Genomic DNA, 26,310 nt, shown 5'->3' with positions numbered 1-26,310 from the left:
GGTGAAAGCTTTTGCAACAACAACAGAGTTGGGAACCCAAACAGCTGCTCGTCGAACGCTTTGTCGCCATGTCGCTGTCGCGTTGCGTCGCCTCGCGTGTGTTTCATTGTCAGCCGCCCCATTCATGACAACGCTGTTAAAACGCCGGTTGGGATAGGGTTCTAAACTTCTCCCCCCTTTCCCTTCTCCATCCATCTCTTTCCATGATGCGCGACGCGTCAGCTCTTTATATTTTTTTCCATGTTGTTCAATTCTAGCAATTATTTCACCTTGTCGTCTCCCATTGTGCTATAATAATGCAAATTTTCTAACATCAATTTTACTCAATTTCTTTCTCTCTCCCTCTCTCTCTCTCTCTTTCACTCACTCACTCTCACTATGCATATATTTTAGATGGCGTATTTTTAGCTTGCGTTTTCTTGTCTTAACTTGGTTATTATTATTTATTCTTCAAATGGGTGTGGCAAGAAATGTTCAATTTCTTTGTAAAATCGAGTAACGGGAAATAAAAGGTGTGTGACCGCCAAAAATAATTTCAAGGAAATATCCTGTCAAACTTTGACGGAATGTAATTTGAACACGAATCGACGACTTGCATGCACATGAATCACAGTGCCTCACAAATAACTGTGGACGACCTCGAAATTTTGAGGGAAATGCAATTTGGGGATTGAGTTTTATAATTTGCAATTATTTTGTATGTAAAAACTAATAAAATGAATTAAGAAACTGAAATAATAGTAAAATAATAAAATATAAATTTTTACCCTAAACAAAACTTCACATTTAAAAATGTAATAAATGTTTTCTTTTTTCATTTTTGAATAAAATAAATATTTAGTTCTGCGTTATACAATATTTGAATGTTAGCAAATCAGTTACAAAATTTGGAATTTATTATTATGACTGTTTTAAATATTTCAATATTAGGGTGCAAAAATATAGCAATATCCAAAGTAACTCATAAAACTGTAGCAAAAATTAATTTATCTATTACGTGTATAGTAAAACTGTAACATCAAAATGCTATTAAAATGTATCCATATAATTAAAAAGTACTCAACAAATCAGTTCATAAATCTTTCATAGACATTTTATTGATCTCCACAGATTTACGCTGCAATCATTTTTTCTAATAAAATTTGCATTGACAGCAGCTCAATTAAAAATGATTAATAAAAAACCAAGTGTGAAAATTTGTAGTTTTCTTTTTTTTTTTTTTTGTATTTTTGCTTTCAGCTGAATCACAAGCAAAAGCAATTACTTTTATGGGCATTAAACATAATGTTTAGTTGGAATTATGATGATGACTTAGATGTTAGCTGTTGTTGTTGTTGCTGTGGTGGTCACATGCTCCAAAGGTTAGGAACAAATCCCAGTTTTATGGTCGGGATTAGTTTCCAACACCAAATGTTCCAAATAAAACTGTCAACGTTTGTTGTCAGAGTGAGAACAGAACATGTGAAGTGTGTGGCGTAGAATGGTAGAGGAGGGGAATGAGAAGGGGGAGGTAGATGGAGCGCGTTCCTCGCGCATTATCACAATTTTAATGAGCTTCACTAGCGAAACGTAAGAAGTCACAACGACAACAACAACTACAGTAGTGTAAATACACACATAAACACAACTGTCAGAGTGTATGCGTGTGTGTGTAGGAAGAAGCAGTGGCTAAAAGTTGTTTCTTTTCAACACGTTGTGTGCATAAAAACGTTCTGTGGCTCTCTTTGCCTCTGTGGTGACGGCAACTGCGACAGCGTCAGCAACAGCGACTGTGGCTACGTAGCTGGGACTGAAACGAATGAACGAAAAATGCTAACGAAACGCAAACGCAAAATGTCAATGTCCTCCACTGTACAGTTCAGCGCCACAATTGCGTCGCAGTTTTCGTAGGCAGGCACAGCTCCAAAAGCGCCAACGAGAAACGTTTTCGTTCTCATTCTCATTCTGGTTCTGCTGTTCGCTTTGCTCGCGGAACGTTGTGGCAAATTGTGAAACAGACTCGCTTCGCTTCGTTATGTTCTGTTCTGTTCTTATAACGTAAGCTGAAGTGCCATTGGAGTATGTGAGGTGCTCAAGAGAGTGGGACAGCGTTGCTTGTGTGCGTGTCAGTGTGTGTGTGTGTCTGTGTGTTTGCAGTACTAAACTACGTATAGTTTAAAAACGTTACTCACTGCTCTCCCCTCCTAGCCTCCCTAGTTGCTATAAATCCACAGCAAATACAAATAATGTCGTTCGACATTTTCTGCTGCTGCTTTTGTTGTTGTTGGTGTTGTTGCCATTGGCTTTGCAAGTTTTTTAATAAATGCCGTTATGGCCACGAATGAAAGAAAAGAAAAACTCGAGCTGACTTCTAGTTGACAATAATTTAATGAAAAACGGAAATGCCACCATAATGGATTTATGACTTGATAACAAACCAAAACGAAGCAGTTAAAAGAACTTCGGAATGCGTGCAAAATATTTCATTATAACTTGTTAAACAACTATTTTATTTGCACGTACAAGTTTGTTGTACATTGAATTTTGATTACTTTGCGTATTCAAAATCAAACTGACTTCATTTCGACTGCTTAACATTGTTCAAATGTTAAGTTCTTTCAATTAACAGCACTGTTGTGGCAGCATCTGTTATTGAAATGTTAGCTTTTTAATAAGAACTGCAATGTTAAGTTCTGTTGATTAACATTAACGTTCAGTTCTGTTAATTAACAGCATTGTTTTAGCTGCATCTGTTACTTAAATAAGAGTTACAACGTTAAGTTCTATAAATTAACATCAATGTCGAGTTCTGTTAATTAACAGCTCTGTTCTGGGTGCAACTGTTATTGATATGTAACGATTCTAATAAGAGATGTGGAATAACCGAGTTAATAAACAACACTGTTAAAAAAAAACTAACGATTGCATATATTAATTTAACATAATTAATGCAAATTAATAAAGATTTCCCATAAAAGATCCTCAGATTTCATTTCCTTTGGTTTTTTAATCAGCTGAAGTGGAATATACATATCAAGTTTTCTGTTTTATGATATAAATTAGCAACCACTTGGCAAACATAAATATTTCTTAAATGAAAATTTTTCATTTTTTGAAAATTAAAAATAAAATTCCTTATCATATATTCTTTGTGATTTTACTTACTACCTATGATAATCAAAAAACCATTGTATAGAGATTGGAACATACCTGGAAAGAAAAGAAAAGAAAATAAATCTTAATTAGTTTTTCGTAAATAATATTTTTTGTATTCTTAATAGTAAGTAAATAGTTAGCATATAAAATAATTAAATTAAAGCAATTAAATATTGAATGATATTTGATTTGTCATTTTCCTAATACGTAATTCATTATTAATTTTCTATAAATTGCGAAACGTTTATGTGAAAACTTGATAACTAACATTTTAAGCAGAAATTGCGCATACGCACTGTAGTATAGTATAAATATGCTATAAATAGCGATATATAATATGGCATTTTGAAAAGGAAGCCTAGCTCTTAATATACAATTAAAAAACAAAAAAGAAAACTCTGTGAAGAAGTGATGAAAAAGAAACCAAGAAAATAGCGAGACCAATTGTTTGCCTCAGTTTGCTTCGCTTCGTGTTGTTGTTAATGTTTTTGTTGTTGCTGTTGATATTTTGGTCTCAACACGTGTAATCAAACACAATAAGCCATAAAAAATTATCATGAAGCGCGACGTTGCATAAAAAGCTAATAGCGAACAACATTGCGTGGATGGGAAAAAGTGGAAAACTAAATACAAAAAAAATAACAGTGACAATAAGTAAAAATGGCAAATGGCCACAACAACAAATACAACAACAACAGAAGCTGCGACAATTGAAACGACAACAACAACAAGGACAACAAGGCAAAAAGGTGAAACCCGAAAATCCTTTGCCACACACAGACGACAACAACAACGACAACGACGACGTCGTCGTCGACAACTGGCGACAGGCGACTGGAGACGTGCAACGTGCGACGTGGCAAGTGGCAAGTAGGAGGCAAAGGCAACAACGACGGCGACGGCGATGGAAAGTGGCATAAATTAAGGTTCAGGCTCAACATGTTGTATACCAAACCAATACACACTCCCTCCCACACACACACACACACACACCTACAATCTACAAGTGTCGACAAACACACACACTTTGCACACTGGGACGTATGCGTAATATTGTTGTGAATAGCAAACTAAATTATTCACAAATATATTCACAATACTATATTAATCGCATATTTAAAATAAATTACTTGTATTTTAAGAATTCTATTTTGATTTCATATTCATATTTTTTGTATTTCATTTACTAAATCACATTCTGTTATATTTATAGTATTTTATTATTGTATTTTTAGTATTTTATTAACTAAATCACATTCTGGTATATTTATAGTATTTTGTTGTTGTATTTTTAGTATTTCATTTACTAAATCACATTCTATAATATTTAAAATGAAGTTCTTAGAAGTGAGTGTTGATTATAAAGACAGTTTACTAATGTAAGCAACTAAATTAAAGTAATTCTGTTTTTAATTTACATCTTAGCAGTGATAAATCATTCTAAAGTTATTCTATTATTTGAAAGTAGCATTTGCTCTTATGCTTGCAATTTTCAAACCGATATATTTAGATTTTTTATTCAATTATTAGGTAAGTTTATATATTCAAGGAAATAAAGTGAAATAAGCAAATTTTAAATTTTGCAGTCATTATAAGTGTATAATTATTTTAAAGTAAATATGTATGTATGTATATTAAAAGTTTATTATCTTTCGTTCGGTTTTATGTGCAGTATTATTTTAATATTATATTTGAAAATAAATATATTTTAAATGTATGATTAATTCAAATACAAATATATCGAAAGATCAGTAAATCTAATTTTAATTTATAAAACAAGTTGAATAGTTATATTTCTGACTTCTATTTGATTTGATAGTATAATATTTGATGCAAACACTAATAATACATTACTAATAATCAAATTGCATATTATAGTTATATACGTAATATAATAATTAACATTATGATTATAAATATTAATCATTATATTACATATATTTCTCATTATTATTTATATTTGTGTCTGAATAATTCTATAGCATTAATAATTCATTTGCATTTATTAAGTAAATTTCAATAGTTTTGCCCCACTGTGACTTTCGCTGTGTCAATTTGATGATGTCCTTGCTTGGCTTCACACTCCTGCATCGTTCTCTTCCCCTCGCATCGCACTTGTTTGTCCTTCACTGTTGCCAGGAGATCGTGTCCCTCCCAATTCCCTCTCTCTCTCTCTCTCTCCTCTTCTACAGTTTTCTCGCTGCCGTGTCAATAGCAATAGAAGGAGAGAGAGAGAGGGAGGGAGAATAGCAAGAATCGAGGCAGCCTCCTTCTAGTTAACATATTTTACAGTGCGTGCCATTTGCAGTGAAACATGATGTTTTGCTAATGCGACAGATTTACACGCCGCTTTCCATTTAATTTGCTTTATTTCCAGCAAACTCGTGACCCGCCCCTCGCTTTCTTCCTCTCTCTCCCTCTCTATCTCCTACTCTCCTTGGAGACTTGCCTCCTATATTTGCTGTCTGTGACAAATTGGTAATATCCTTGAAAAATGATATTGACGCTGACAGCATTGAACTGAACACTAACCCTAAAATTACTTGTTGATTACGATTTCGTGATAGGTTCTAGGTTCTAAGTGTAGATAAGATAGAAAAAGTTGCTGAACAGTGCCAAATTTAAATGGTTTCATTTGGTTACAACATTTGATTATAATTACCCAAAAGAAACTTTTTTTTATAGTTGTGGAATTGAAATCGAATGTTTGGAATAGAAACAAGCCAACATTGATGTTGTATTTTGCGAATATTTTTAAGAGGTAATACCATTGTAGAATTAAAAAAATCCAACAATTTGGTGTGTTAAAAAATAGTTTATATTCTCTAGTATACTGTAAAAAAATTTATTTCGAGTTTAGTAACATGTAATGTAATCGCTAACAATTAAATTTTTTTTTAATAAATTATCTTTTTATTAGAAGAGGTTTATTTGAAAATAAATACATTACTTCATTATTAGACAGAATTTATTGATAGATCAATGCATAAACTCTTTCTTAGACTGAAATTTTTTTAAATAGCTGTATAAACTTTCAAATGTCTGAATAAAGAAAATTCACAAATTATTTATGCAGCTGAATTTGTTTCACAATAAATTCAGATATTCTTGAATACACCAAATATAACTGGTTTCATTTGGTTACAACATTTTATTAAAGTTGCCCAAAAAAACAGTTATTAATAGATTTGAAATTAAAATGTAAAATTTGCAATATAAATAAACTACTTAACTAATTTGAGGTTGTGTATCTATCAATGTGAATCTTTATAGCCATATTTATAGCTAACAAAGACAACATTTGAAATTTCTTTAATTAATAAACTCTTTATTAGGTTGTAAATACTTTAAATGAATGAATTAGTTGGTTAGAATTTATAAAAAAAAAACAATACATTTCTTGCCAAAGCCAGCGCTAATAAATTTGCGCTATGTTATAAATTCATTTGCAATCTATGCTTTAATAATAATAATAAAAATAAAATAAAAAGTAAAATAAATAATTAAATAAATAATAAATAAACTCTATGTTGGACTGACATTTTTTTTTTAATATTGCATAAACACTGCATTCAAGTGCATTCCAAAATAATCGCATTTTATATTAGACAAAAAAAGAATATTGACTTAACTTATTTAAAAATAAATGCATATATTCTTGAATGAACCAAATTAATTTAAAACTAAATGAATGTGTTTTTTATTAAACTGATTAACTTATTTTAAAATGAATACATAAACTTTTTAATGAAAAAAAAAGAATGTTAAAAACTGTTTCTTACTTTGAAATAAAATAATTCAAAAATTCTTTAAGTGGGTGAATTTGTTTCAAATTAAAAATATATATTCTTTATATCGTCAAATTTATTAAACTGATTTTATTTTAAAATGAATGGATAACTTTTAAATACGTTTGCATTTATTAAAGAACTAATTAGTAAATTCTTAATAAATTCTAAATAAGAGTGAATAGTCTAAAATCTTTAAATTGAATCTTTTTTAAGTTATTTGCTTACAATCCTTTATTTTTATCAATATTAAAATAAAAATATATCTATATATGACGTGAGTTTCTTAAACCAAAAATATCTACAATTGATTTATCTACAATTTAAAAAGAATTTATAAAAATTTCAAAACAAAAATTTCTATACAATTTCTGCAATTTATGAAGAATTTATAAATCCACACAATACATTAGAAAATCAATTAAAAAAAGGTTCATCGTCTGCAACAAGTTTATTGCACTTAATTAACCAAACGAAGAAGAGCAAAACGAACAAAAGCCGAAAATAAATAAAGCAAATATTGCGAAGCGAATGTTGCCTGCATTCATCAGTTGCAAATAGAAAAAGAGATGGAAGGGAAAAGGATAGAGATGTATCTGGCAGATACTTTTGCAGTCGGGCCGTCTCTCAGTCTGGTTGGCAACACCTTATAGATGCATTGCGCCAGATAATGAATTATTAGCGAGGGCAAAAGTAGCCGGATATTAGCAAAGGAAAAAGAGAGAGGGGAACACAGAGGGGGAGAAGCAGAAGCAGAAGCAAAGTGACAACATGTGTCGCGTCACGGAGTGGATCCTAAAACTCAACTCAACTCGATTCGACTCCCGAGAGTTCTTTTCCCAAGAAGTCGCTGAGTTCTCTGCACTGAATCACAGTTTGTTGGATGAGTGTGTATGTGCAAGTGTGTGTGTGTGTGAGAGTGTGTATGTGTGTTTTGTGCCCCCGCCTTTCAATTCATTTGTTGCTGGCTCTTAATGTTGCATGGCAAATTTAATTTCTAAATTGCAGCTGTTGTCGTCATCAGCTGAAACAGCAGCCAACGTTAAAGCAGCAAAAAGGAGCAACAGAAGCAACATTTGCTCATTTCAGCGTATGTCGTAATCATTCCAATTGAATCATAAATCATATAAAAAGCCATTTCATCAAAAATGCTGTCAGCCAACAAAATGATGTGTGTAAAGTGTGTGTATAAAGTGTGTGTATAAAGTGTGTTTGCCAGTCAAGATGCGCTTGGATAGCTGATATAACCGAATATTCCAATGAAACTCATCAAAACAATGAATGTTACATTTCATATTTTAATTAAATTTGTATTTTTAATAAAATGTTTTGCTACTTTCTTTAACTATTCCCTAAAATATTTATTTATCTAGAAATTAAGTCTTAAAGATTTTAAAGAAATTTGCTGATTTAAAGCAACCGAATTAAGTAATAATTGTCAACTACTTTATGGCAAATTAATTGAAATAGAAAAGTTGATACTCTCAAGAATTAAACTTAACAAAAAGAAACTTAACTAAATTCGCAATACAACATCATTTAGAAGTAATTAAAAGCCGCAAACAAACAAAATTCATTTAAACACAGAGAAGAAAATCAAAATTGAAAAGTTGATTGCAAATTCGGATATCAAAAACTTTTCCATCTTAAAGGAATATTATTGAAACAAGAGTTTTGGATTAAACAATTCTATATATATATATATATATATATTATATATATAAAGTATAGTATATATATATAGATATAATATATATACATATATATATACTATACTTTATGTTATAACAACAGTAGTTTTGATTCCTGAAAATTTGGTTGCGATCAGATAAAAATCGTCGAAGTTATTAAAGAAATACTTTTGTATGGGCAAAAACGCCTACTTACTAGAGGTCTTAGTTGTTTTGGGTGACAATCTGGTATATGGTGCCGTCTATGGTATATTTAAATGCGGTATTATATCGATATACCAAAAATACCATTTGGTACCATTGTACGACCATTGTATTCAAATGGGTAGCGGGTATCTCACAGTCGAGCACACTCGACTGTAGCTTTCTAACTTTTTAAAGTAATTTTAGTAACAAAACTGCATCATTTATGTTTAGATAAGAAACGAATATGTGTAAATCATTTCTTAAATTATATTAATATTCAAGGTTCGACTGAAAGGATATATACAGGATAATCATAAGTTTACTCACTTTTAAGTATTTGCACCTCTAATGAAAGCTAAGCTCTAAGATTTAAAATTTGCTTCATCAAAACATAATTTAAATGTAATAACAACTGAAATATTTCCATCAAAAAAATAAATCACTGCATTAAATAGTCGATCGTTTTATTTTTTAGAACGCAATTTCTTAATGCACCAATTATATATAAATGATTACATAATCGAGTGAAGTATGGGAGTTTCAGCTTTTCAGTTTATCACTTCTTCATCTCTTCTTTGGGGCGAATTAGCATCTTAATTTCTTTAAGGTAAATGTACCCATACCAAAATAGTTTTGGCCCATATGGTGCATTTAAATAACTGCATAAGAAACAACAAAAATCCATAATTGTGTGTATTCCTTCGAAAATAAGAATTTGTAATATTTACCTAGAAAAACAATAATTGTACCACCAGCCACTTTCATACAAGACTGCGCAATTATAATAATCACGTTTGTCGTTGTTGTGATCGAATGTTGAGAATTTCATGTTTTCATTGTCTCTCATGCCATCCTTAATAGTTCCATCGAATTTACCCAAACTCAGTGCATATCCATTCTCTTCATTAGATATTTTGAAGTCGTCATAACGAGCGTTGTAGGTACTTCCATGCATAGCATCCAAATGTATATAAAGTTCGAAACGTTGCAAGCTCGTGATACGATGTATTTTCTCTAAGCCAAGAAAGAAATCACTTTCAAAAGAACCGAAACCTTTGCGATACGTTGCCCAATCCCTATTGAAACTCTCATTTCCCCTAACTCGTTGTTGTATTACAATCCATCCAGGTCCAGCTAACTGACTATCACACAAAACATTGAATAAACCTATGCCAGAGACATTGAGTTGATGAACTCCTGAATAATTTCCGAAAGGGGGGCATGTTGTTGGACTTAATTTATGAAGGGCAGATTGACATAACTGATTTTGCTTTACTTTATCTATTAGCTTAGTTTCACTTTCTTTTAATGTCAATTGAATCTTTTTCTGTTCTTCTCTAATGTTCTCTGATGTCGTATTTAGTTTGTTGATTTCTGAACGACATAACTGAATATCATTTTCATGCTTTATTAATATAGATTTACTCTTCTCTAATTGCGACTCAAGTGTTTTCTGATGTTCGTTGCTACTTTTATTATTCTCACTCAATCTCTTTATATTTTCATCTTTTTCAATTAATCTAGAATTAAGAGATTTTAATTGAACTTGACAATTTTCTAAGTTGGTGGATTTATCCTTTACTTTATCTATTAGCTTAGTTTCACTCTCTTTAAATTTCAATTCAATATTTTTCTGTTCTTCTTTAATGTTCTCTGATGTCCTATTTAATTTATTGATTTCTGAACGACATAACTGAATATCATTTTCATGCCTTATTATTTCAGATTTACTCTTCTCTAATTTCATCTCAAGTATTTTCTGATCTTCTGTGTTATTTTTAATATTCTCACTTAAACTTTTTATATTTTCATCTTTTTCAATTAATGTAGAAATAAGAGATATTAATTGAACTTGACAAGTTTCTAAGTTGGTGGATTTATCTGTTAGTTGTTCTTTTAATGAATTAATTTCAGATTCAGATTTATCAACTTTATTTTGACACAATTGCAAATCGTTTTCCCCTTTGATTACTTTGTTTTTATACTCATTTAACAGAGCTGCCTCCTTCTTGAATGTTTCATGAATTCTTACAATTTCATGATATTTTTCCATAAGATCAGAATTTAATTCACTTATCAGCTTTTCCTTAGTTTCACTTTGTTCTAACTCATTTCTAACCTGCCTGAAGTAGTCGAGCAAAGGTTTAACAGTCTTGTAGTTATGAAGCCGGCACTGTTCTTCCATTTTTCGGTCTGATTCACACGTCTGATAGGAAGAAAAGGTATACACTTTAATCACTCTTTATTCTTCTTAGTATTATGTCTTTGATCTCACTTCATCTCCAGTTGTTGTAGCCACCAAGAATATTTGAAGGACCATCAGTAACAAAACTCCGTTAAATGTTATTCTGCCCATTTTAAATGTTTCGTCTGCCCGCAAACAAAATGAATTTGGAACTAAATATTTGGTTAAAGTCATTGAATGTCTGAAGCGGATGTGGATTCCGCTCAATAGATCTGAACGATAGAGGTCAAGAAATGATAACCTAAAGTCTCGGCCCTAGATTCTCTATCGGCAGAAGACATTTCAATGTCGGATGATTTTATTTAAATTCCAAAAAATAACAAGTTAGAAAGCTACAGTCGAGTGTGCTCGACTGTGAGATACCCGCTACGCATTTTGAATAAAAGCTAAATATTGCGGTATTGTTCTCAAAATATACCAAACATACTAAAAATATGCCAAATTGTATATTTGGTATATCAAGATAGTACACACACATTCAAAATATACCATAGGCGGCACAATATACCAGATTGTCAGCCAAAGCAACTCAGACCCCTAGTAACTAGGCATTGTTGCCTATACAAAAGTATTTCTTTAATAACTTCGACAATTTTTATCTGATCGCAACCAAATTTCATAACTACTATAGTAATTATAGTATATATCAAAATTCGCAACTCTAGCTTTAAAATTACGCTTGTTGTTCGATTTTTTTTTATTTTCAGGGGCGGGAGTGGGCGTGGCAAAAATTTGAAACAAACTTGATCTAGGGGCAAACATAACAAATGCTGTCGAAAAAAAAATTATAGCTCTATCTCTTATAGTCTCTGAGATTCTAGGTGTTCGGACAGCGAAATTTTGTCTGCAATTTTCTATAAACAGTGAAACCTAAAATTATCTGAATGATATTTATAATAATATTTCTTAGTTTCAATAAAAAATTACTTTTATAAATCATTTGTACTTTAAATTTCTGTAAAATTTGTTGTTTGCATATTAATAAAATGCATTTAGTTTGAGAAAAGTAATAAATCAGAGCAGTAAAATATATACATTTATAGATCTCATGAAAAACTTTAGATATTCCTCTTTTATGCACTCATTAGGTATCAAACATTCTCTGAATTTTATAAGATACACAATATTAGCACAATAATAAACGAAGAGCATCATTGAGTTAAAGTTAAAGAAAATGCATCGCAGTAATAAAAACTTGAGATATTCTTATTTAATGCACTAATTAGGGATGCATATATGTATGTAAATTCTATATCAAAGAAAATACTTTCATATGCGGACTGCGAATAAAAGAAAGTAATAAATGAATTTGCATTGGGATTAAGCAGGACAATGGCAAATGTTAAGGACAAAGAAGCGTAATATTGGCTGACTCACATTTGTTTATAACGTATTCCACACACACACACACCCTTACAATATATGTGTGTGTGTGTGTACTAATTACACATTATCCGGACGGAGGGGAATGCAGCGCATAGTTTATGGCTGGCCCCCAATTGCATGTTTAATTGCAATAAAAACAAGCAACAAAGGCCACGCCCACACAAGGAAAAGAAGACGAAATGAAAGACGACGAAGAAGAAGTAGAAGCAGCTGAATAAGAAGAAGAAGCAGCAACATTTTCACGCTGAAAATGAAAGACAGAAAACAGCTGCAAACGCAAAACAGTGCAACAGGAAAAATTCAAACGAAATTCGCAGTGGTAAAACAAATAAACTTATCCAGTTGGCTAATTGGATGGCCAACAAAAAGTATAAAGAAAATGGGTGGAAAAAATGAAAGAAGTTTTGGCAGTTAAAATGGAGGAAAGCCATATGTTGTAAAGGGTAGTTGCTAGTCGGTGTTGTGATTAAAATAAGTCAAATAAATTGTAAATTTATCACAGAAGATTTTTAGATTGTAAATAATTCTATAAGTGGCAAGCAAAATAATAAAAGCAAGAAAGAAATCTACAGTTGAGTGGACTCGACTGAGAAATACCCTAAAATAAAATATAAATATACTAAAAATACTGAGTCGGCACGACTGAGAAATATCATAAAATAAAAATATAAGAAATGAATGTTCTAAAACACTAAAATATACTAAGTGGCGCCGAATGATAAATATCATAAAATAAAATTAAATTATACCAAATAAATATGATAAAATCATAAAATATACTAAGTGGACTCGAATGAGAAATATCATAAAATTTTCTAATTGAATATTCTAAAAATACTAAAATATACTGTGTGGGCTTGTCTGAGAAATACCCTAAAATATACTAAATGGATATACTAAAAATTCTAAAACATACTGAACACTCAAAATATACCAGATTGTCAGCCAAAGCAAATAATACCCGAAAACGAAGAGGAAAAAATGAAAGGTAAGATACAAAATTAACTTAACTCAAACTTAAAAAAAAATAATATATCAAAAATAAACAATTTCCAATCAACATTTAAGACAAAAGACCTACATTTATTTATAATTCTTCATCTAATTGTCATTCTACTAAATTTCCACAAATACTTTATAATCCATAATCTTATTTCTATTCTTCTTCATATCCACAAATATTTCTCCGTTTACCAAATCACTAATCAACCCTTCCTCGTTTAATTTCACAGGGTAAACATTATGACAGCCGCAAGACAAGTTAAAGGCCAATAAATTATCCGTCTACTTTAATGCAATTTTAATTAGCGCAGCCAAACGTCGCTTTAGATATTAAATTTTTAAGTGCAAAAATTACTGCAATTAATATAACAAAACAATAAAAAAAAATGTAGCCGTGGTTTTTACCAAAAATTAAAAATTGTATTAAATTCAAAATTTTTTTATTTCAATTTAATTTTTAATTAACAAACTAAACTCATGAAGTAAATGTGAATCATGTGAGTTCCAATCGGTTGAGTTTGATTATTTTGCTCTTTGTTTTACGAATCGATTTATGGTCTGTGCTATTGTTTAGTAAGGTCGTGTTAATTATAATTTATTTATTGTTGAAAGTGTAACGGAACTTATCGAGGGTCTGTATTTATTTGGAAGCCAAGTCCAAGTCGTAAAGTCTGCGCTTGAATAATTAAGAAATTGGAAGAAGAAACACGCGATTTAACAGCAGTGAAATTTAAGTTTTAAAACCCAAATAGTCTGCGATTAACATTTTGTAGTTAAAGTAATCTTTATGGATTACAACCTTTAGGGAAACGATTTAAATTTAAATCATATTTAAATGTGAAGGCAGAAGAAAAATGATATGAAACTTGAATGTAGAAATACTTTAAAGTTTTTATAGCATTTCAAAGATATTTGATCATTTTTTTTTTTAAATGTATTTGATTAAAATAAATAAATTTCTATTGCAATGAATCGACATACTTCATAAATTATTTTTAATCTAACAACAAAACAAACCAAGAATGAAATATATATTTTTACTATACAGAATTTTATTATATAATAACAGTACTTTAAACTGTCAAATAAAACAAGCGTAACAAAAAACAATTAAAATCTATTCCCAGTTTATTTAACACTTTAAAACTTTGTAGAAATGCGTTTCACAACTTGTGGCGAAAATTCTACACATTGTATTTAACGAATAATTTATGCAGTAATAAAACTCAATTGTTGTTGTAAATATGTTTGCATTTAATAAATGAGCCGTCGATAATTGTCACATTTTGTGCACAATTCGAATGCGAAAATGAGAGAAATATTGAGCAATTAAAATACAGCTGAAAGTTGAATGCAAATTAATAAAAGTTAATGCTTGACTATTAATGGTGAAAGATAAAAAATAATATATGTGAGATTGTTGCAATTGTTTTTAACTACTTGTGAAATTAGCATAAAGCAGATGTCATAGCAGTGAGCAATTGGAGTAAAGAAGATGCCATAGCAGCCAGCAATTGGAATAAGGCAAATGTCATAGCAGTTAGCTATTGGAGTAAGCCAGATGCCATAGCAGTCAGCAATTGTATTACGGCAGTTGTTATAGCAGTCAGCAATTGCAGTAAGCTAAATTTCATAGCAGTTAGCTATTGGAGTAAGCCAGATGCCATAGCAGTCAGCAATAGGAGTAAGGCCATAGCAGCCAGCAAATTGTGTGTAACCGGTTGAAGAGTCTCAGACACTGCTGAGCTTTTTATTACGCATGGAACTTCAACAAAAGAGGCAGACAAAGAGCAAGAACAAGAGTAGGAGAGCAAGGGAGAAGAGCAAGGGAAAGAGCAGACTCTCGCATGACCTACCCGAAGGCGAAACTTATTATTGTTATTACATATATCTCGTATGATTTTTATTATTTTCATTTTCATTTATATGCTTTTATTATTGTCGCTCGCTTGGCTGATTGGGGAGGCTGGCAAAACGCACACACACACACATTCACACAAAAAGAAACGGCATATTTGCCTTTGGCATACAGTAAAAATGTGAATGTATATTTTCTTCTCAGTTTCCTCTGCCATAAATGAGCTAAATGGCATTTAAAATAACAAAAATAAAAAAATGAAAAAGCAAACCAAGGCTGTCGAATGAACCTAAAAAATTCATGTTGTACAAATGTTAATTAACATGCAATGTTAATGCTAGTTAACAGATTTTAAAGCTGAATGCTATGAGAATTGATTGATATGGAAGTAGATTAAACTTACAATTTGAAGCAAACACACAACACAAGATTATTGAAGAAACCTCAAATTTATGTTGAGGAAATGTTAATTAACATTCAATGCAAAACTAAGTTAACAGCTGTTAAAGTTGAATGGTACAAGAGTTCATTTTAATTTAATTTAAATCTTTTGAAATGTTAAAACAATAAGAAGAATAAAACAATATTGTCAAATGAACCTAAAATTTATGTTGTGGAAATGTTAATTAACATTCGAAGCTAACAGCTGTTAAGCCTGTATGCTATCAGAATTGATTGAAATAACTATTTAATTTAATACAATTTCGGTTCACATCAAATTAAAGTATATTTACAATTAATCCTTCATTAAAAATACCTTTCGTAAAAACTTTCAATTAACATTTAATAAAGCCAGTTAACAGCTGTTAAAGCTGTTTGCTATGGAAATTCGTTAAAAATTGAAAACGCATTTCAATTAAAGGAATTGTGCATTTCATTGAATTGCTAATTACAGCAAGTTTTAAATATATTAGCCTTATCTAAAGCGCATTTAAATTGCATTAATGTTGCTGGCTTTTAGCATTTTGCAGCTTAAATCGAGCATCGAAATTGCAGTTATATATAGTAGTAGAAAAAAAGGCGAGTCGTAAATCACAATTATTTTAATGCCGTCACATACGAGTCTATCTATGAATTTATCAGGTAATCAGACCGTGTCTAATACCCCAAGCCAGCAATGATACTGCAAAAGCAGCAACAACAACTCGAAAAGACAAATGCATTACATTACAGCAAACCAAAAAGCAAAAAAAAAGAAAAAAAAAAGCAACTACCAACTAATGCTGCTAGTAGAGCAGGCTAAAAAGCAACTATCCGTTTATGTTTGGCCTATGTAGTTTGACTCAAACTTGATTTCAAAGTTAAGCCAACCTTAACCAACATTTATAGACATCAAACGTGGCTAAAACCAAAAACTGAAACTATGCAGCAGCGTCAAGAAGCGAAACGAACGAATTATAGCCCAAAACTCAAAACTAGAAAAAAAAGAGAAACAACAAAAAAATCATTAACAAAAATTACAACGTTTTTCTCTTTCCTTCTCTCTCTATTTTTGGCAGTCCATTTTCAGTGCTCATACTCTTGCAGAAGGTATTTTCATTTATTTATGGAGCTTGCAACGCTTTCAAAGTAAGGCGTGGCTCAATTTATTTGATTATATTGACATTCAAACTAGATATTCAATTTTAATAATGTGTTTACTAAAACTTGCGGCACTTTAAAAGTCTATTGAATATGACTGAATGAGAGAGAGTTTGAAATTATTAAAGTTAGTAGTAGAGAGTATTAAATTATTTAAGTTAGTAGTTTCACTATATTGGAAATATTTTAAAGAGGAAAATTCTACTTTATATTTTATATCTGCACAAAAACCATTTGCTTAAAGTTTCAGTCTAATTTTTGTATTATATGATAGCAAATTTGCCAATATTTTTTAACCATAAATGTTAAGGGTTCATTGCATGATTTAGAAATATTAAGTATACATTTGAAACTATAAAATCTAAAAATGTATGCTTAAAAAATCCCATTATAGGATTTCTTTTAATCATTTTATAAATTTCTAATTCAATTATTCATCTGTTATCATGATTACATTTTTAGAATACATTTATAAGAAATCAACTCTTTGTATTCTTATTAATTTAGTTTCTAATGCAATTATTCATTTTGTTTATTCATTATTATATTTTTAGAATAAGAAATCAACTCATTGCATTCTTATTTAGTGTTTATTTCACTTAGTCAATTTTTTTAATTTTTTTAATAAATCCTCGTACTCAACAATTTGTTTGCATTCTCTTTTAACTTTTAATTCACTTTAACAAATGGTTTGTCTTAATATTTTTGTTTTAAATTTTAGAATTTGTCTAAGAAATCCTCGAAATCAACTTATCAATTTGTTTGCATTCTCTTTGAATGTTTAATTCAATTAACCAATTGCTTGCTTTATTATTTTTATTTAAAATTTGTTGCTAGAGCATCTGAGTTTTGCCTTTTCTCTCTCTTTGCTTGTTTGTGTTTTATGTATTTATCTTTTTCTTTGAGGCTTTTGGCGTTAAACTTGATTTGCAAAAATGTGCTTTGAAGGTGAAGTCAAAGTCTTGCTTTGCTATTGAGGTAGGCAACAAACAGCGGCAACGCTTGAGTACCTGAAGGTAAAAACATAAAAAACGTAAAATAAAAAACCAACAGATGAAACCGAAAGCAGTCGGATGATGAAATTAAGCTAGTCGGAGTCTCTGGTTGTGTATTTTCTTAGTCACAATTGAAGGGCAATTGTATTGTAGTTGACTTAAGAAGATTTTCAGTTTTTTTAAGTGCTTATTTCAAATTCATTTGAAGAGCTTAACTTTCGTCAAGTTCTTGAGCTGCTTTAAACGGTGTCTCTCTCCTTATATAATGTGGCAAGTCTGTTGAGATTTGGCCAGGTTGCCAGACTGTCTGATAATGATGCTTTTGGCGAGGTAATTAGCGGTCGTCTGCTTAATGTCTGCGTCTAAAACAGCTGGACAGGTTCACATTACACGCCGAAAGTGCGACAGAGAGTGAGAGAGAGAGAGAGAGGGAGGGAGTGCGCGAAAAACTGCTTAGGTAAGCAGCATGTAATTAATATATGTTTTGACATGGACAACAAAACTCAATGAGCAGGGCTCCCTACGAAAATATAATAATCTGTATAATAACTTAGACGGATCATAATCGTATATCAAATTTTGTTTGTGATAAACAACAAGTATTTATTGCTGTTGCTTTTCTTCGATTTGTTGTCTTACTTTTTGTTCTTATTAGATATAAGGTGATTGACATGTTGGAACATGTGTTGGCAAAAGTTGTAGGCGCGATTAAGATAAGTCACAAACACACACGCACACACACACAGTTGCACGCACACGCGTCACAAGCTGTGCACGTGTGGGTGTCAAGCAGACAGCAGACGGCAGAAAAAAACTGCTTGCTTACACACAACAATAACAACAACTTGGCAAATTGCACTGCTTATTGAATGACTCAATTGGAACAGTAATTGTAGAATACCAACATGGGAGTGTGTGTGTGTGCGTGTAAATTATGTAAGCTTGATTGGTATTTTTTAATTATGTTTCATTTTCTACAAATCAATTATTCAACACATTTGGTTTTCTCTCATAAATTATGTAATATTATTTGTCATATTGCTGAATAATATAACTAAAAACTTAGTGCGCCACATGACTCATTTAGTTGCTGTCGATTTCATTTTTTCACCACTCACTGAGCACTAATGTCAATTGTATGTAGTACACTACAGTACTGCGTTTCATTGGTGACGTATGCAAACAATTAGTCTGCTCAAAATGTCAAATGATCGGCTCATTAACGCAGCAGCAACAACAGCAGCAATGTCCACGTATTGAGCAGAGATCAATCTAAATACAAAAGAGCGCAAATACAAAGAGAGACAACAAGAGAGGCAGTGAGCGCTTTAGTCGCGTGACGTCATATTTTAGGCGCTCTCTCTAATAGACAGCGCCGGCAAAAAAAGTAAACTGCGTGAACAGCTTGTGCTTGTGCGTGCGTTGAGTGTGTGAGTTTCGCTGTTTACCTATGCACTTACATGTAACAGCGCTGTTAATTAACAGCGAAGAGCGCTGCACTACTTTCAATAACAGACTGCAAACTTTGCATTGGAATGCAGCTGTAAAACTATTTGAAATAATTTATAAGCAAACTACGCTTCAATTTTGTGCAGCTTCAATGATGAGCGAGAGCGCATAATAAGAGCATATTCAAAGTAATTTGCAGCAGCAGACTGAATAAATGAAGTGTGTAATAACAGAACAGCAAATGCAGCTCTGCAATCGCGTTGTCTGCATACAAATTATGGCGATAGCACTTTTCCCCTCCCACTGCCACTCCCTCTCGCCTTGCTGATAAGGATAAATATAAAATGCAATAACTTGTTTTCCCTTCATTTCTTTTTCTTTGCTCTTGCATTAGATTCGCCTCAACTGAATAGAGAAAAGAGGGAGATGTATGAAAATGTAGATATACACATGTATGTATGTATGTATGCGTTGTGGTATGAGGTTTTCCCTCATTTTCCGCGTAACAAAGAAAAGTCATAAAAAAAACGCAGTTATTCGCTTCAATGTGGGCGTCGACGCGACGCCACATTGGAATTTTCATCAAAGTTCTGGCTACATTGGAAATTGGGCTAGCTAGATACAGTTACAACTACAGCTGTAGATTCATTTGCAAATACATTAAAAACGAGCAAAAAAAATTGTAATAAAGAAATCTGATTGATTGCTTGTTTCTGAACCACGCCCCAAGCCAATTAAGGCGTACTTAGCTTAAATTCTTCTCGAAAAAAAAAAATAAATAAATAAGTAGAAACAAAAAAGTGGAAAAAAATAGAAACAATAAAAAATCAAATAACAAGCAAATATTCACAGCCACATTCATTGATTCATTCTTCTTATGTAAGCGGCTTATGAATCGCTCACTTCTTCTTCTTCCATCATCTTCTTCGACTGTTTTTTCCGAGTTTGGAAAAATGATTTCGTTTTGTTGTTGAGGCGTGTTTTTAGACAGCTATGTGGGCGTTTGCTTATTGTTGTTGTTGCTTTCAGAAATTATATGAAATTTGCTGCGTAGTTGTTGCCAAATGGAAAATTTGTGTTTTCAATGCCAGTTTCTTGGGTATTTAGTTTGCTGTTTGCAAACCATGAGAGTCTGCTGTAATCCTAAGTCGCACTCAAGTGCTTTCGAATTAAATAATTACCCCAAAACACTGACTTAAAGCATTTCAATCTACATTTTAAAGCATACTAAGTTTGTGTGTTAAACTTATGCATATTTCATCGAAATTTCGTAGTGATAACTCTTATAGTTTATGAGTTATAGCTACTTTAATTAGTGGACGGACGGACAGCAGGATGCCAGAAGTACAGTTCACAATCTTCATGTAAAATGCACTGCTTGTTTCAAGGTTAACACTGCTTGCCTTGGAACATTTTTGATTTCAATGCCAGTTTCTTGGGTATTTATTTCTCATGAGAGTTTGCAATATATGTTTGTAATATTAAGTCGACATGACAGTCTGCTGTAATCTTAATCAAGCGCTTTCGAAATTAATAATTACCCCAAAACACAGTAATTAAAATGTTAAAGTATTCTTAGTATATGTATTAAGCTCAATCGTATCTAAGACAAATTTGGAGGTGATAGCTTTTATAGTTAAGCAGCTTTAGCTATTTGAATCAGTGGACAGACAGACAGCAGGACGACACAAATACAGTTCACAATCTTGAAGTATAAAAGCACTGCTTGCTTCAAGGTACACACTGCTTACTTTAAAAGTACATCCATAAAGCTACTAACAGTTGAAAAGTTAAGTAATTCATCTATAAACTATTGTTTTCTTTTATCATTGTTGCTATGTCAGTTGTTGTTATTGTTGTTGATTTGCTGGCAATTAAATGACTTTTGCTATTTTGTTGTGTAGGCTCATTTCGAAGACGAGTGCAATTAAAATGAGAAACTTTGTACAATGCTTTATTGTTGTTGTCGTCACTAATTGCGATTGACAAAAGTGAAAGTGAGCGAGCAAAATGTGAAAACTAATAGATTTATATTTAGTTACTTTGTAAAAAAAAGAGCTAAACATCTCACTCGCATGTGAGTATGAGTATGAGAGTGAGTATTTGTGAGTGTATTCATATTACGTGGGCAGACAATGAATGTTTCTTTTTTCTCTGCTTGTTTTTTTTTTCATTTTTTCTTTGCCATTGATCAAGCTACAATGCCGCAGCTCTGTCTACAGTTTGATGAGTAATTTTCTGGCATTTTTTCCTATGCAAGTTTGTTTTTACTTTTATTTTTTTAGGCGTTGCCTGAAATAGTTTTAGTTTCAGTTTCAAACTCGCCATGAAATATGAAACAACTTTATTTCATTGTCAGTCAGTCAGTCAGTCTCTCTCTCTCTCTCTTTCGCTCTCTCTGTGTGTGTGTGTTGTGGCTTGGAAAAACCGGCTAGCCGAAAACTAGAAAAATGGAACGAAACCCAAACGAAACGAAAGTGAAAGTGGGCTAAACTCATCAGCGTGGCCGAGACTCAGTTCGGTTCAGTTTCAGTTTTCAGCTAGGCTCTAGCTTTTCAGCTTTTTGTGTGTTTCTAGGCCTAAACCCAAAAAACACAAAAACTGCTTGTGCACTCGTAACTCTACCTTCAAAATGTTCGCTTCCCGCTCCTCTCTCTCTCTCCCTCTCTTTTTATCTGGGAGAGACCTGCCTCATTTATTTCACTTTCGTTTTCGTTGCGGCATCAAAGAAAAGTGAAAATTATGCAGTGAAAATCTTCAATAGGCGTCGAGTTAATTTAGTCATTAAATGCACTGGGAAAGTAGCGTATCTTTTGAATGGATTTTGTATTTTTAGACGGCTCTACTACATAAAGTGTTTGATGGATTGACCAAGTGATTGGCAAAGAAACTAGCGAGTTATTCACTAACTAGTTGACTTATTGATTGATATTTTGGCAGTTTATAGTATGAAATACTTAATATTCAGTCAATCAATCAATCAAATATATTCCAACCCATCAAATGGCATATGAAGAGACAAAGAATCATGTCATCATTGATACTTTGGCAGTTTATAAAAAGAAATACTTAAAACCATATTTAATTTTTACAATTCGTAAGCGCAGAAATATTCAGTCATTTAATCAATCAAATATATTCCATCACCATATTCCATCATAGAGACAAGGAATTAACATTGTAGACATTTGAATAAATCATATTTATTTTTATTGTATTTCAAATTGTTGACATATCAATCAATCAATTATTCTGACCCCGGAACTAACTTTATTTATCAAAACTTATTTTAACAGCAATAAATTTGTGTCATAGTTCAGTTAGCATCTCTTAATAAAAGTTTCTTCATTAACTTAAAGCTCATCTGTTCCACTTGACGTTCGAAAGTAAATAAACAATGAAGTAAATAAATAATCAGGGAGAGAGAGAGAGAGAAGGAAAGATAGAGACAACGAATGGACAGCACATTGAAGCCGTTGTCATAACATCAATATGAACGACATCAATTCCAATTAAATATTCATAATTGAACCACTTTCGATGCAGTTTGGTAAAACTTTGTGTGTTCTAATTAGGTCAGAGGGCAAAGCTTAAGCAAACAACAACCATTAGGCCAGGTGAATATTAATAAACAAAATCATAATGACTGCAACTTGAGTTCCATAAATAATGCAAAGATTTTATGAGTATGAGAGTTGAAGGCTATTCGATTTTTTATGTGTGATTACACACTTTTATCTTATTTATTTGTTGTTTGTTCAACTAACGTCATAAATTGCCATTCAAGTGGAGCGAAGCTTAGCATTTTATTTCGCTGCACACCTTTTTTTTAAGCTTCTCCCCCGCAAACAACACACACACACTCACACACACAATTTGACCCATAATAAAAAACGCAGAGTCGCGCATTTGGGTGTAAATAAAACCATAAAATGCGCCACAAATTTCCACTTGGAACGCATTTGAACTTATAATATAAAAAAAAACCTAATAAAATCAATTTCAATCAAAAGAGAGCGAAACCAAAAAAAAGAAAAAAGAAACCGAAAGGAAATAGCAAAACAAAACTTGAGAAATTATGAGCAGCGATGTCGACCACAAGAGCAGAACAAACAAAAAAACTCAACTGAAACAGAACATAAAAGTAATTGAAAGCTATAAATCAAAGACCGAAATATGCGCAAAAATATTTCAGAATAACATTTGAGACACAAAGAATGCTGAGAATCTCTCTCAATGTTTTTCCTCTCTTTAAAATTGTATTGTATTAGCCCAGCAAAGGTGTCGTACATCAAAACAATATTCATATATCTCAACTCGCATTTGTATCTGTGCGAATGAGAATGAGAATGAGCCACAATTAATGAGTCAATGAGCTTGTTTTGGGCACAGACTGACAGAATATACACATATTAAGAGATTGAGTGACTATTTGAGTTTAAATACTGACAGTTTGATGGGGAGATTGGTTGTATCAGTGATTGATGATTGATTGAAGAGCCTATTGATTAGATGAATGGCTATTGCAAAGAATTTAATTTTGAAGCAGCTGCATAATTTAGACAGCTAAAAGCTATTCTATTGTATAAGAAGCTGTTTATTAATGAAATGATTGAGTGATTGAATGAGGTGGATGATTGACAACTGGTTGAATTGAGGACAAACTGATTATATGTGTTAAGAGAATGGAAATCAGATTGACTGATTCGCTGAGAAATTAACTGAATGACTACTCATACATGCATATGATATACTTAAATTCCATATCAATATACATCTCATACATTTAGTAAGTATTTGATTGAAAGACTGATTGATATGCTTGACAATAGTGTTAAAAGCTCAAATTACTTGTAAATAATCCTAATTTATTTCAAATTATGTGGAAATTATGGATACACTTCGCAATTACTGAGCAAATGGCTCATAGATTGACTGATTGATTGTGTGATTGAAATGCTGATTGTCATGCAAATTTTATTTATTTAAGCACATATTTGCAGCGTATATTTATAATTATAAAGTTTATCAAACAGAGATTAACCGAAAGCTATAAAACCGATTTCTTGATTGAACATATGATTGAAATGTTGATTGACATGCTTATTTCTTGTAATTAACTGTAACTTGTGTCTTAAGCTTTGTTAAAGCCGCGCCTTGGGCTATAGAAGCTACTTGAAATGCTTTGTGCATTCCGAATGAGATTGAGATACATCTTAAAAGCAGCTCTCTTGAGTTCGCTATAACGATAAAGAAGAAGAAGAATAACTTACCCTGCATTTTCGGCTGCAGCAATTGACATCTGTTGTTGGGGCTCATCTGTTAGCTGCAGCGTTAGATGTGCCCGTTGTTGTTGTTGTTGTAGCTGTTGATGATGCTGCTGCTCCTATTGTTGTTGTTGATGGTTGTTGTTGTTGTTAATGTTGCTTGTCGTTGATTTGATGTCTAACTCGGGGGCTATACATAACAACTTGCTTCAAGACGTAAATGAAACACACACTGCAAAACAAGAGAAAAAAGAGGCAAGATGAATACAACTTTTATTAACATTTTTCTACAATTCTGTTTCAGGCTTTCTTTTCATTTTTATTTTCTTTTTTCGGTTTTTGTTTTAGTTTTTTTTTTTATTTTTGTCGTTTTTCTTATGAACAAAACAAGTTGAGGAAAATGCCCCAAGATGGTTGAATACAGCGGGAAAAATGTACAAAAACTGGCAAAAGCAAATGCCAGCTGGGCACTTGAAGACTCAAGTTACAAGAAACACTTAGGGTCGGGTCGAGCCGCCTTCGACCTACCCTACAACGACCCCCTGTCCCCCTCCTTATGCCCTCTCTCTACCTTAAAAGCAAACTCAGCTAACTGTGTAAAAGGCGCCAAGTGTGAATCTTTTTCTTTTTGAAGGGGAGAAACATGTTGGGCTCTTTTTATATTTTGCCGCTGGCAAAGTGCAAGTTTGTCTTTTCGGCACACAAGGGTTAAGGCTGAAGAAAGATTATGAAATAACCAGTATGCACAGCAAAATACCATAAAAATATGTGTTTTTCTGAATGCGGCGCATGTGAAAATAAAAGCAAAATGGAATAAAGAGATATCCATATAAAAATAAAATAAAATAATAAAGAGATATGGTATACATATAAAAATAAATTAAAAATAATAAAGTGATATTATAGCAGGAATTTCATTATTATATCATTATAAGTTAAGGACTCTTTACTTTAAAGTTTACCTAAATTAAAACAGTATATTAATTTTCTTTTGTAATTTGTTTTATTATTTTAAATTTATTTTTGTTAATTATGGTATTGTTGCACTCTGTATAAAAGAGAATATATCTATACCGAATACTTTTATTCTTTTTTAAAAATTGTATTTCTTTTGTTCAAATGCTAAATAAAGAATTTGTATGAAAATAAAACTAAATAAAAGACGCGTTTTCCTATTTGTGTTATTTTTTGTTGATACACATATGTGAATAATTTCGATTCTCTATAACGCTGTTGCAAATTTCTCCAAGAAATAAATATCTGTCTATAAATATCTATGCTAAAAACTACCGATCATATATACATAGCAATACAAAAATATCTCATCTTTTTTAAGAAACACAATTTTTATTTATCATATTTTTCGCAACTTTAAACGATTTTCCTTCAGCAACATTTCCTGCTTAGAGCGATTTCCCAAGCCCATCTGCTTGGCCCCTTTTCCCTTTTGTTCCGTTTCTTCCGTTATTCGCATCTTTGCTTGTTTGTCAATTTGAGAAGCTGCAGTTGAGGCTTTGGATTTGGCTTTAGCTTCAGTTTCTGCTCTCTCTCGCTCACACTCTCTCTCTCTCACATAAGCTCATCAGCTGCATAATCCCAGAGAGTGTGTTTGTCTGTATGTGTGAGTGTGTTATTCTTTTTTCTTGTTTTTGTTTGCTTTTTTTTTTTTGCAACGCGTTGCCAACGTGTCATATACTTATACTCAATGCATTGCAGCCACCACCCAA

General features: G+C 31.9%; 2 protein-coding genes across 7 annotated transcripts in view; both read right to left on the bottom strand.

Moving 5' to 3' along the window:
- The window catches only part of LOC133835248 (fibrinogen-like protein 1), a 36,588-nt gene extending 25,967 nt beyond the window's left edge, over positions 1-10,621 (bottom strand). Inside the window, exons 1-2 of one of the 2 annotated variants that reach the window (XM_062265218.1) lie at positions 9,529-10,611; positions 9,222-9,459 (exon numbers count right to left, since the gene is read on the bottom strand). In XM_062265218.1, coding sequence (XP_062121202.1) covers positions 9,357-9,459; positions 9,529-10,547 — 1,122 coding nt within the window. In that variant the 5' untranslated portion in view covers positions 10,548-10,611 and the 3' untranslated portion in view covers positions 9,222-9,356. Of the gene's footprint in view, positions 1-9,221; positions 9,460-9,528 lie in introns of those variants that run through there. The other variant, XM_062265217.1, reaches the window with a different exon arrangement.
- The window catches only part of LOC133835239 (neurogenic protein mastermind), a 110,208-nt gene that overhangs the window by 57,517 nt on the left and 26,381 nt on the right, over positions 1-26,310 (bottom strand). For all 5 annotated transcript variants that reach the window (XM_062265193.1, XM_062265195.1, XM_062265192.1 and 2 more), the window contains exon 2: positions 24,590-24,815. In XM_062265193.1, coding sequence (XP_062121177.1) covers positions 24,590-24,618 — 29 coding nt within the window. In that variant the 5' untranslated portion in view covers positions 24,619-24,815. The remainder of the gene's footprint in view (positions 1-24,589; positions 24,816-26,310) is intronic.

The sequence above is a fragment of the Drosophila sulfurigaster genome, chromosome 2L (genome assembly GCF_023558435.1).
Source record: "Drosophila sulfurigaster albostrigata strain 15112-1811.04 chromosome 2L, ASM2355843v2, whole genome shotgun sequence".
NCBI lineage: Eukaryota > Metazoa > Arthropoda > Insecta > Diptera > Drosophilidae > Drosophila > Drosophila sulfurigaster.
Note: the sequence above shows the minus strand (reverse complement) of the source record. Positions and strands in the feature narration are given on the sequence as shown.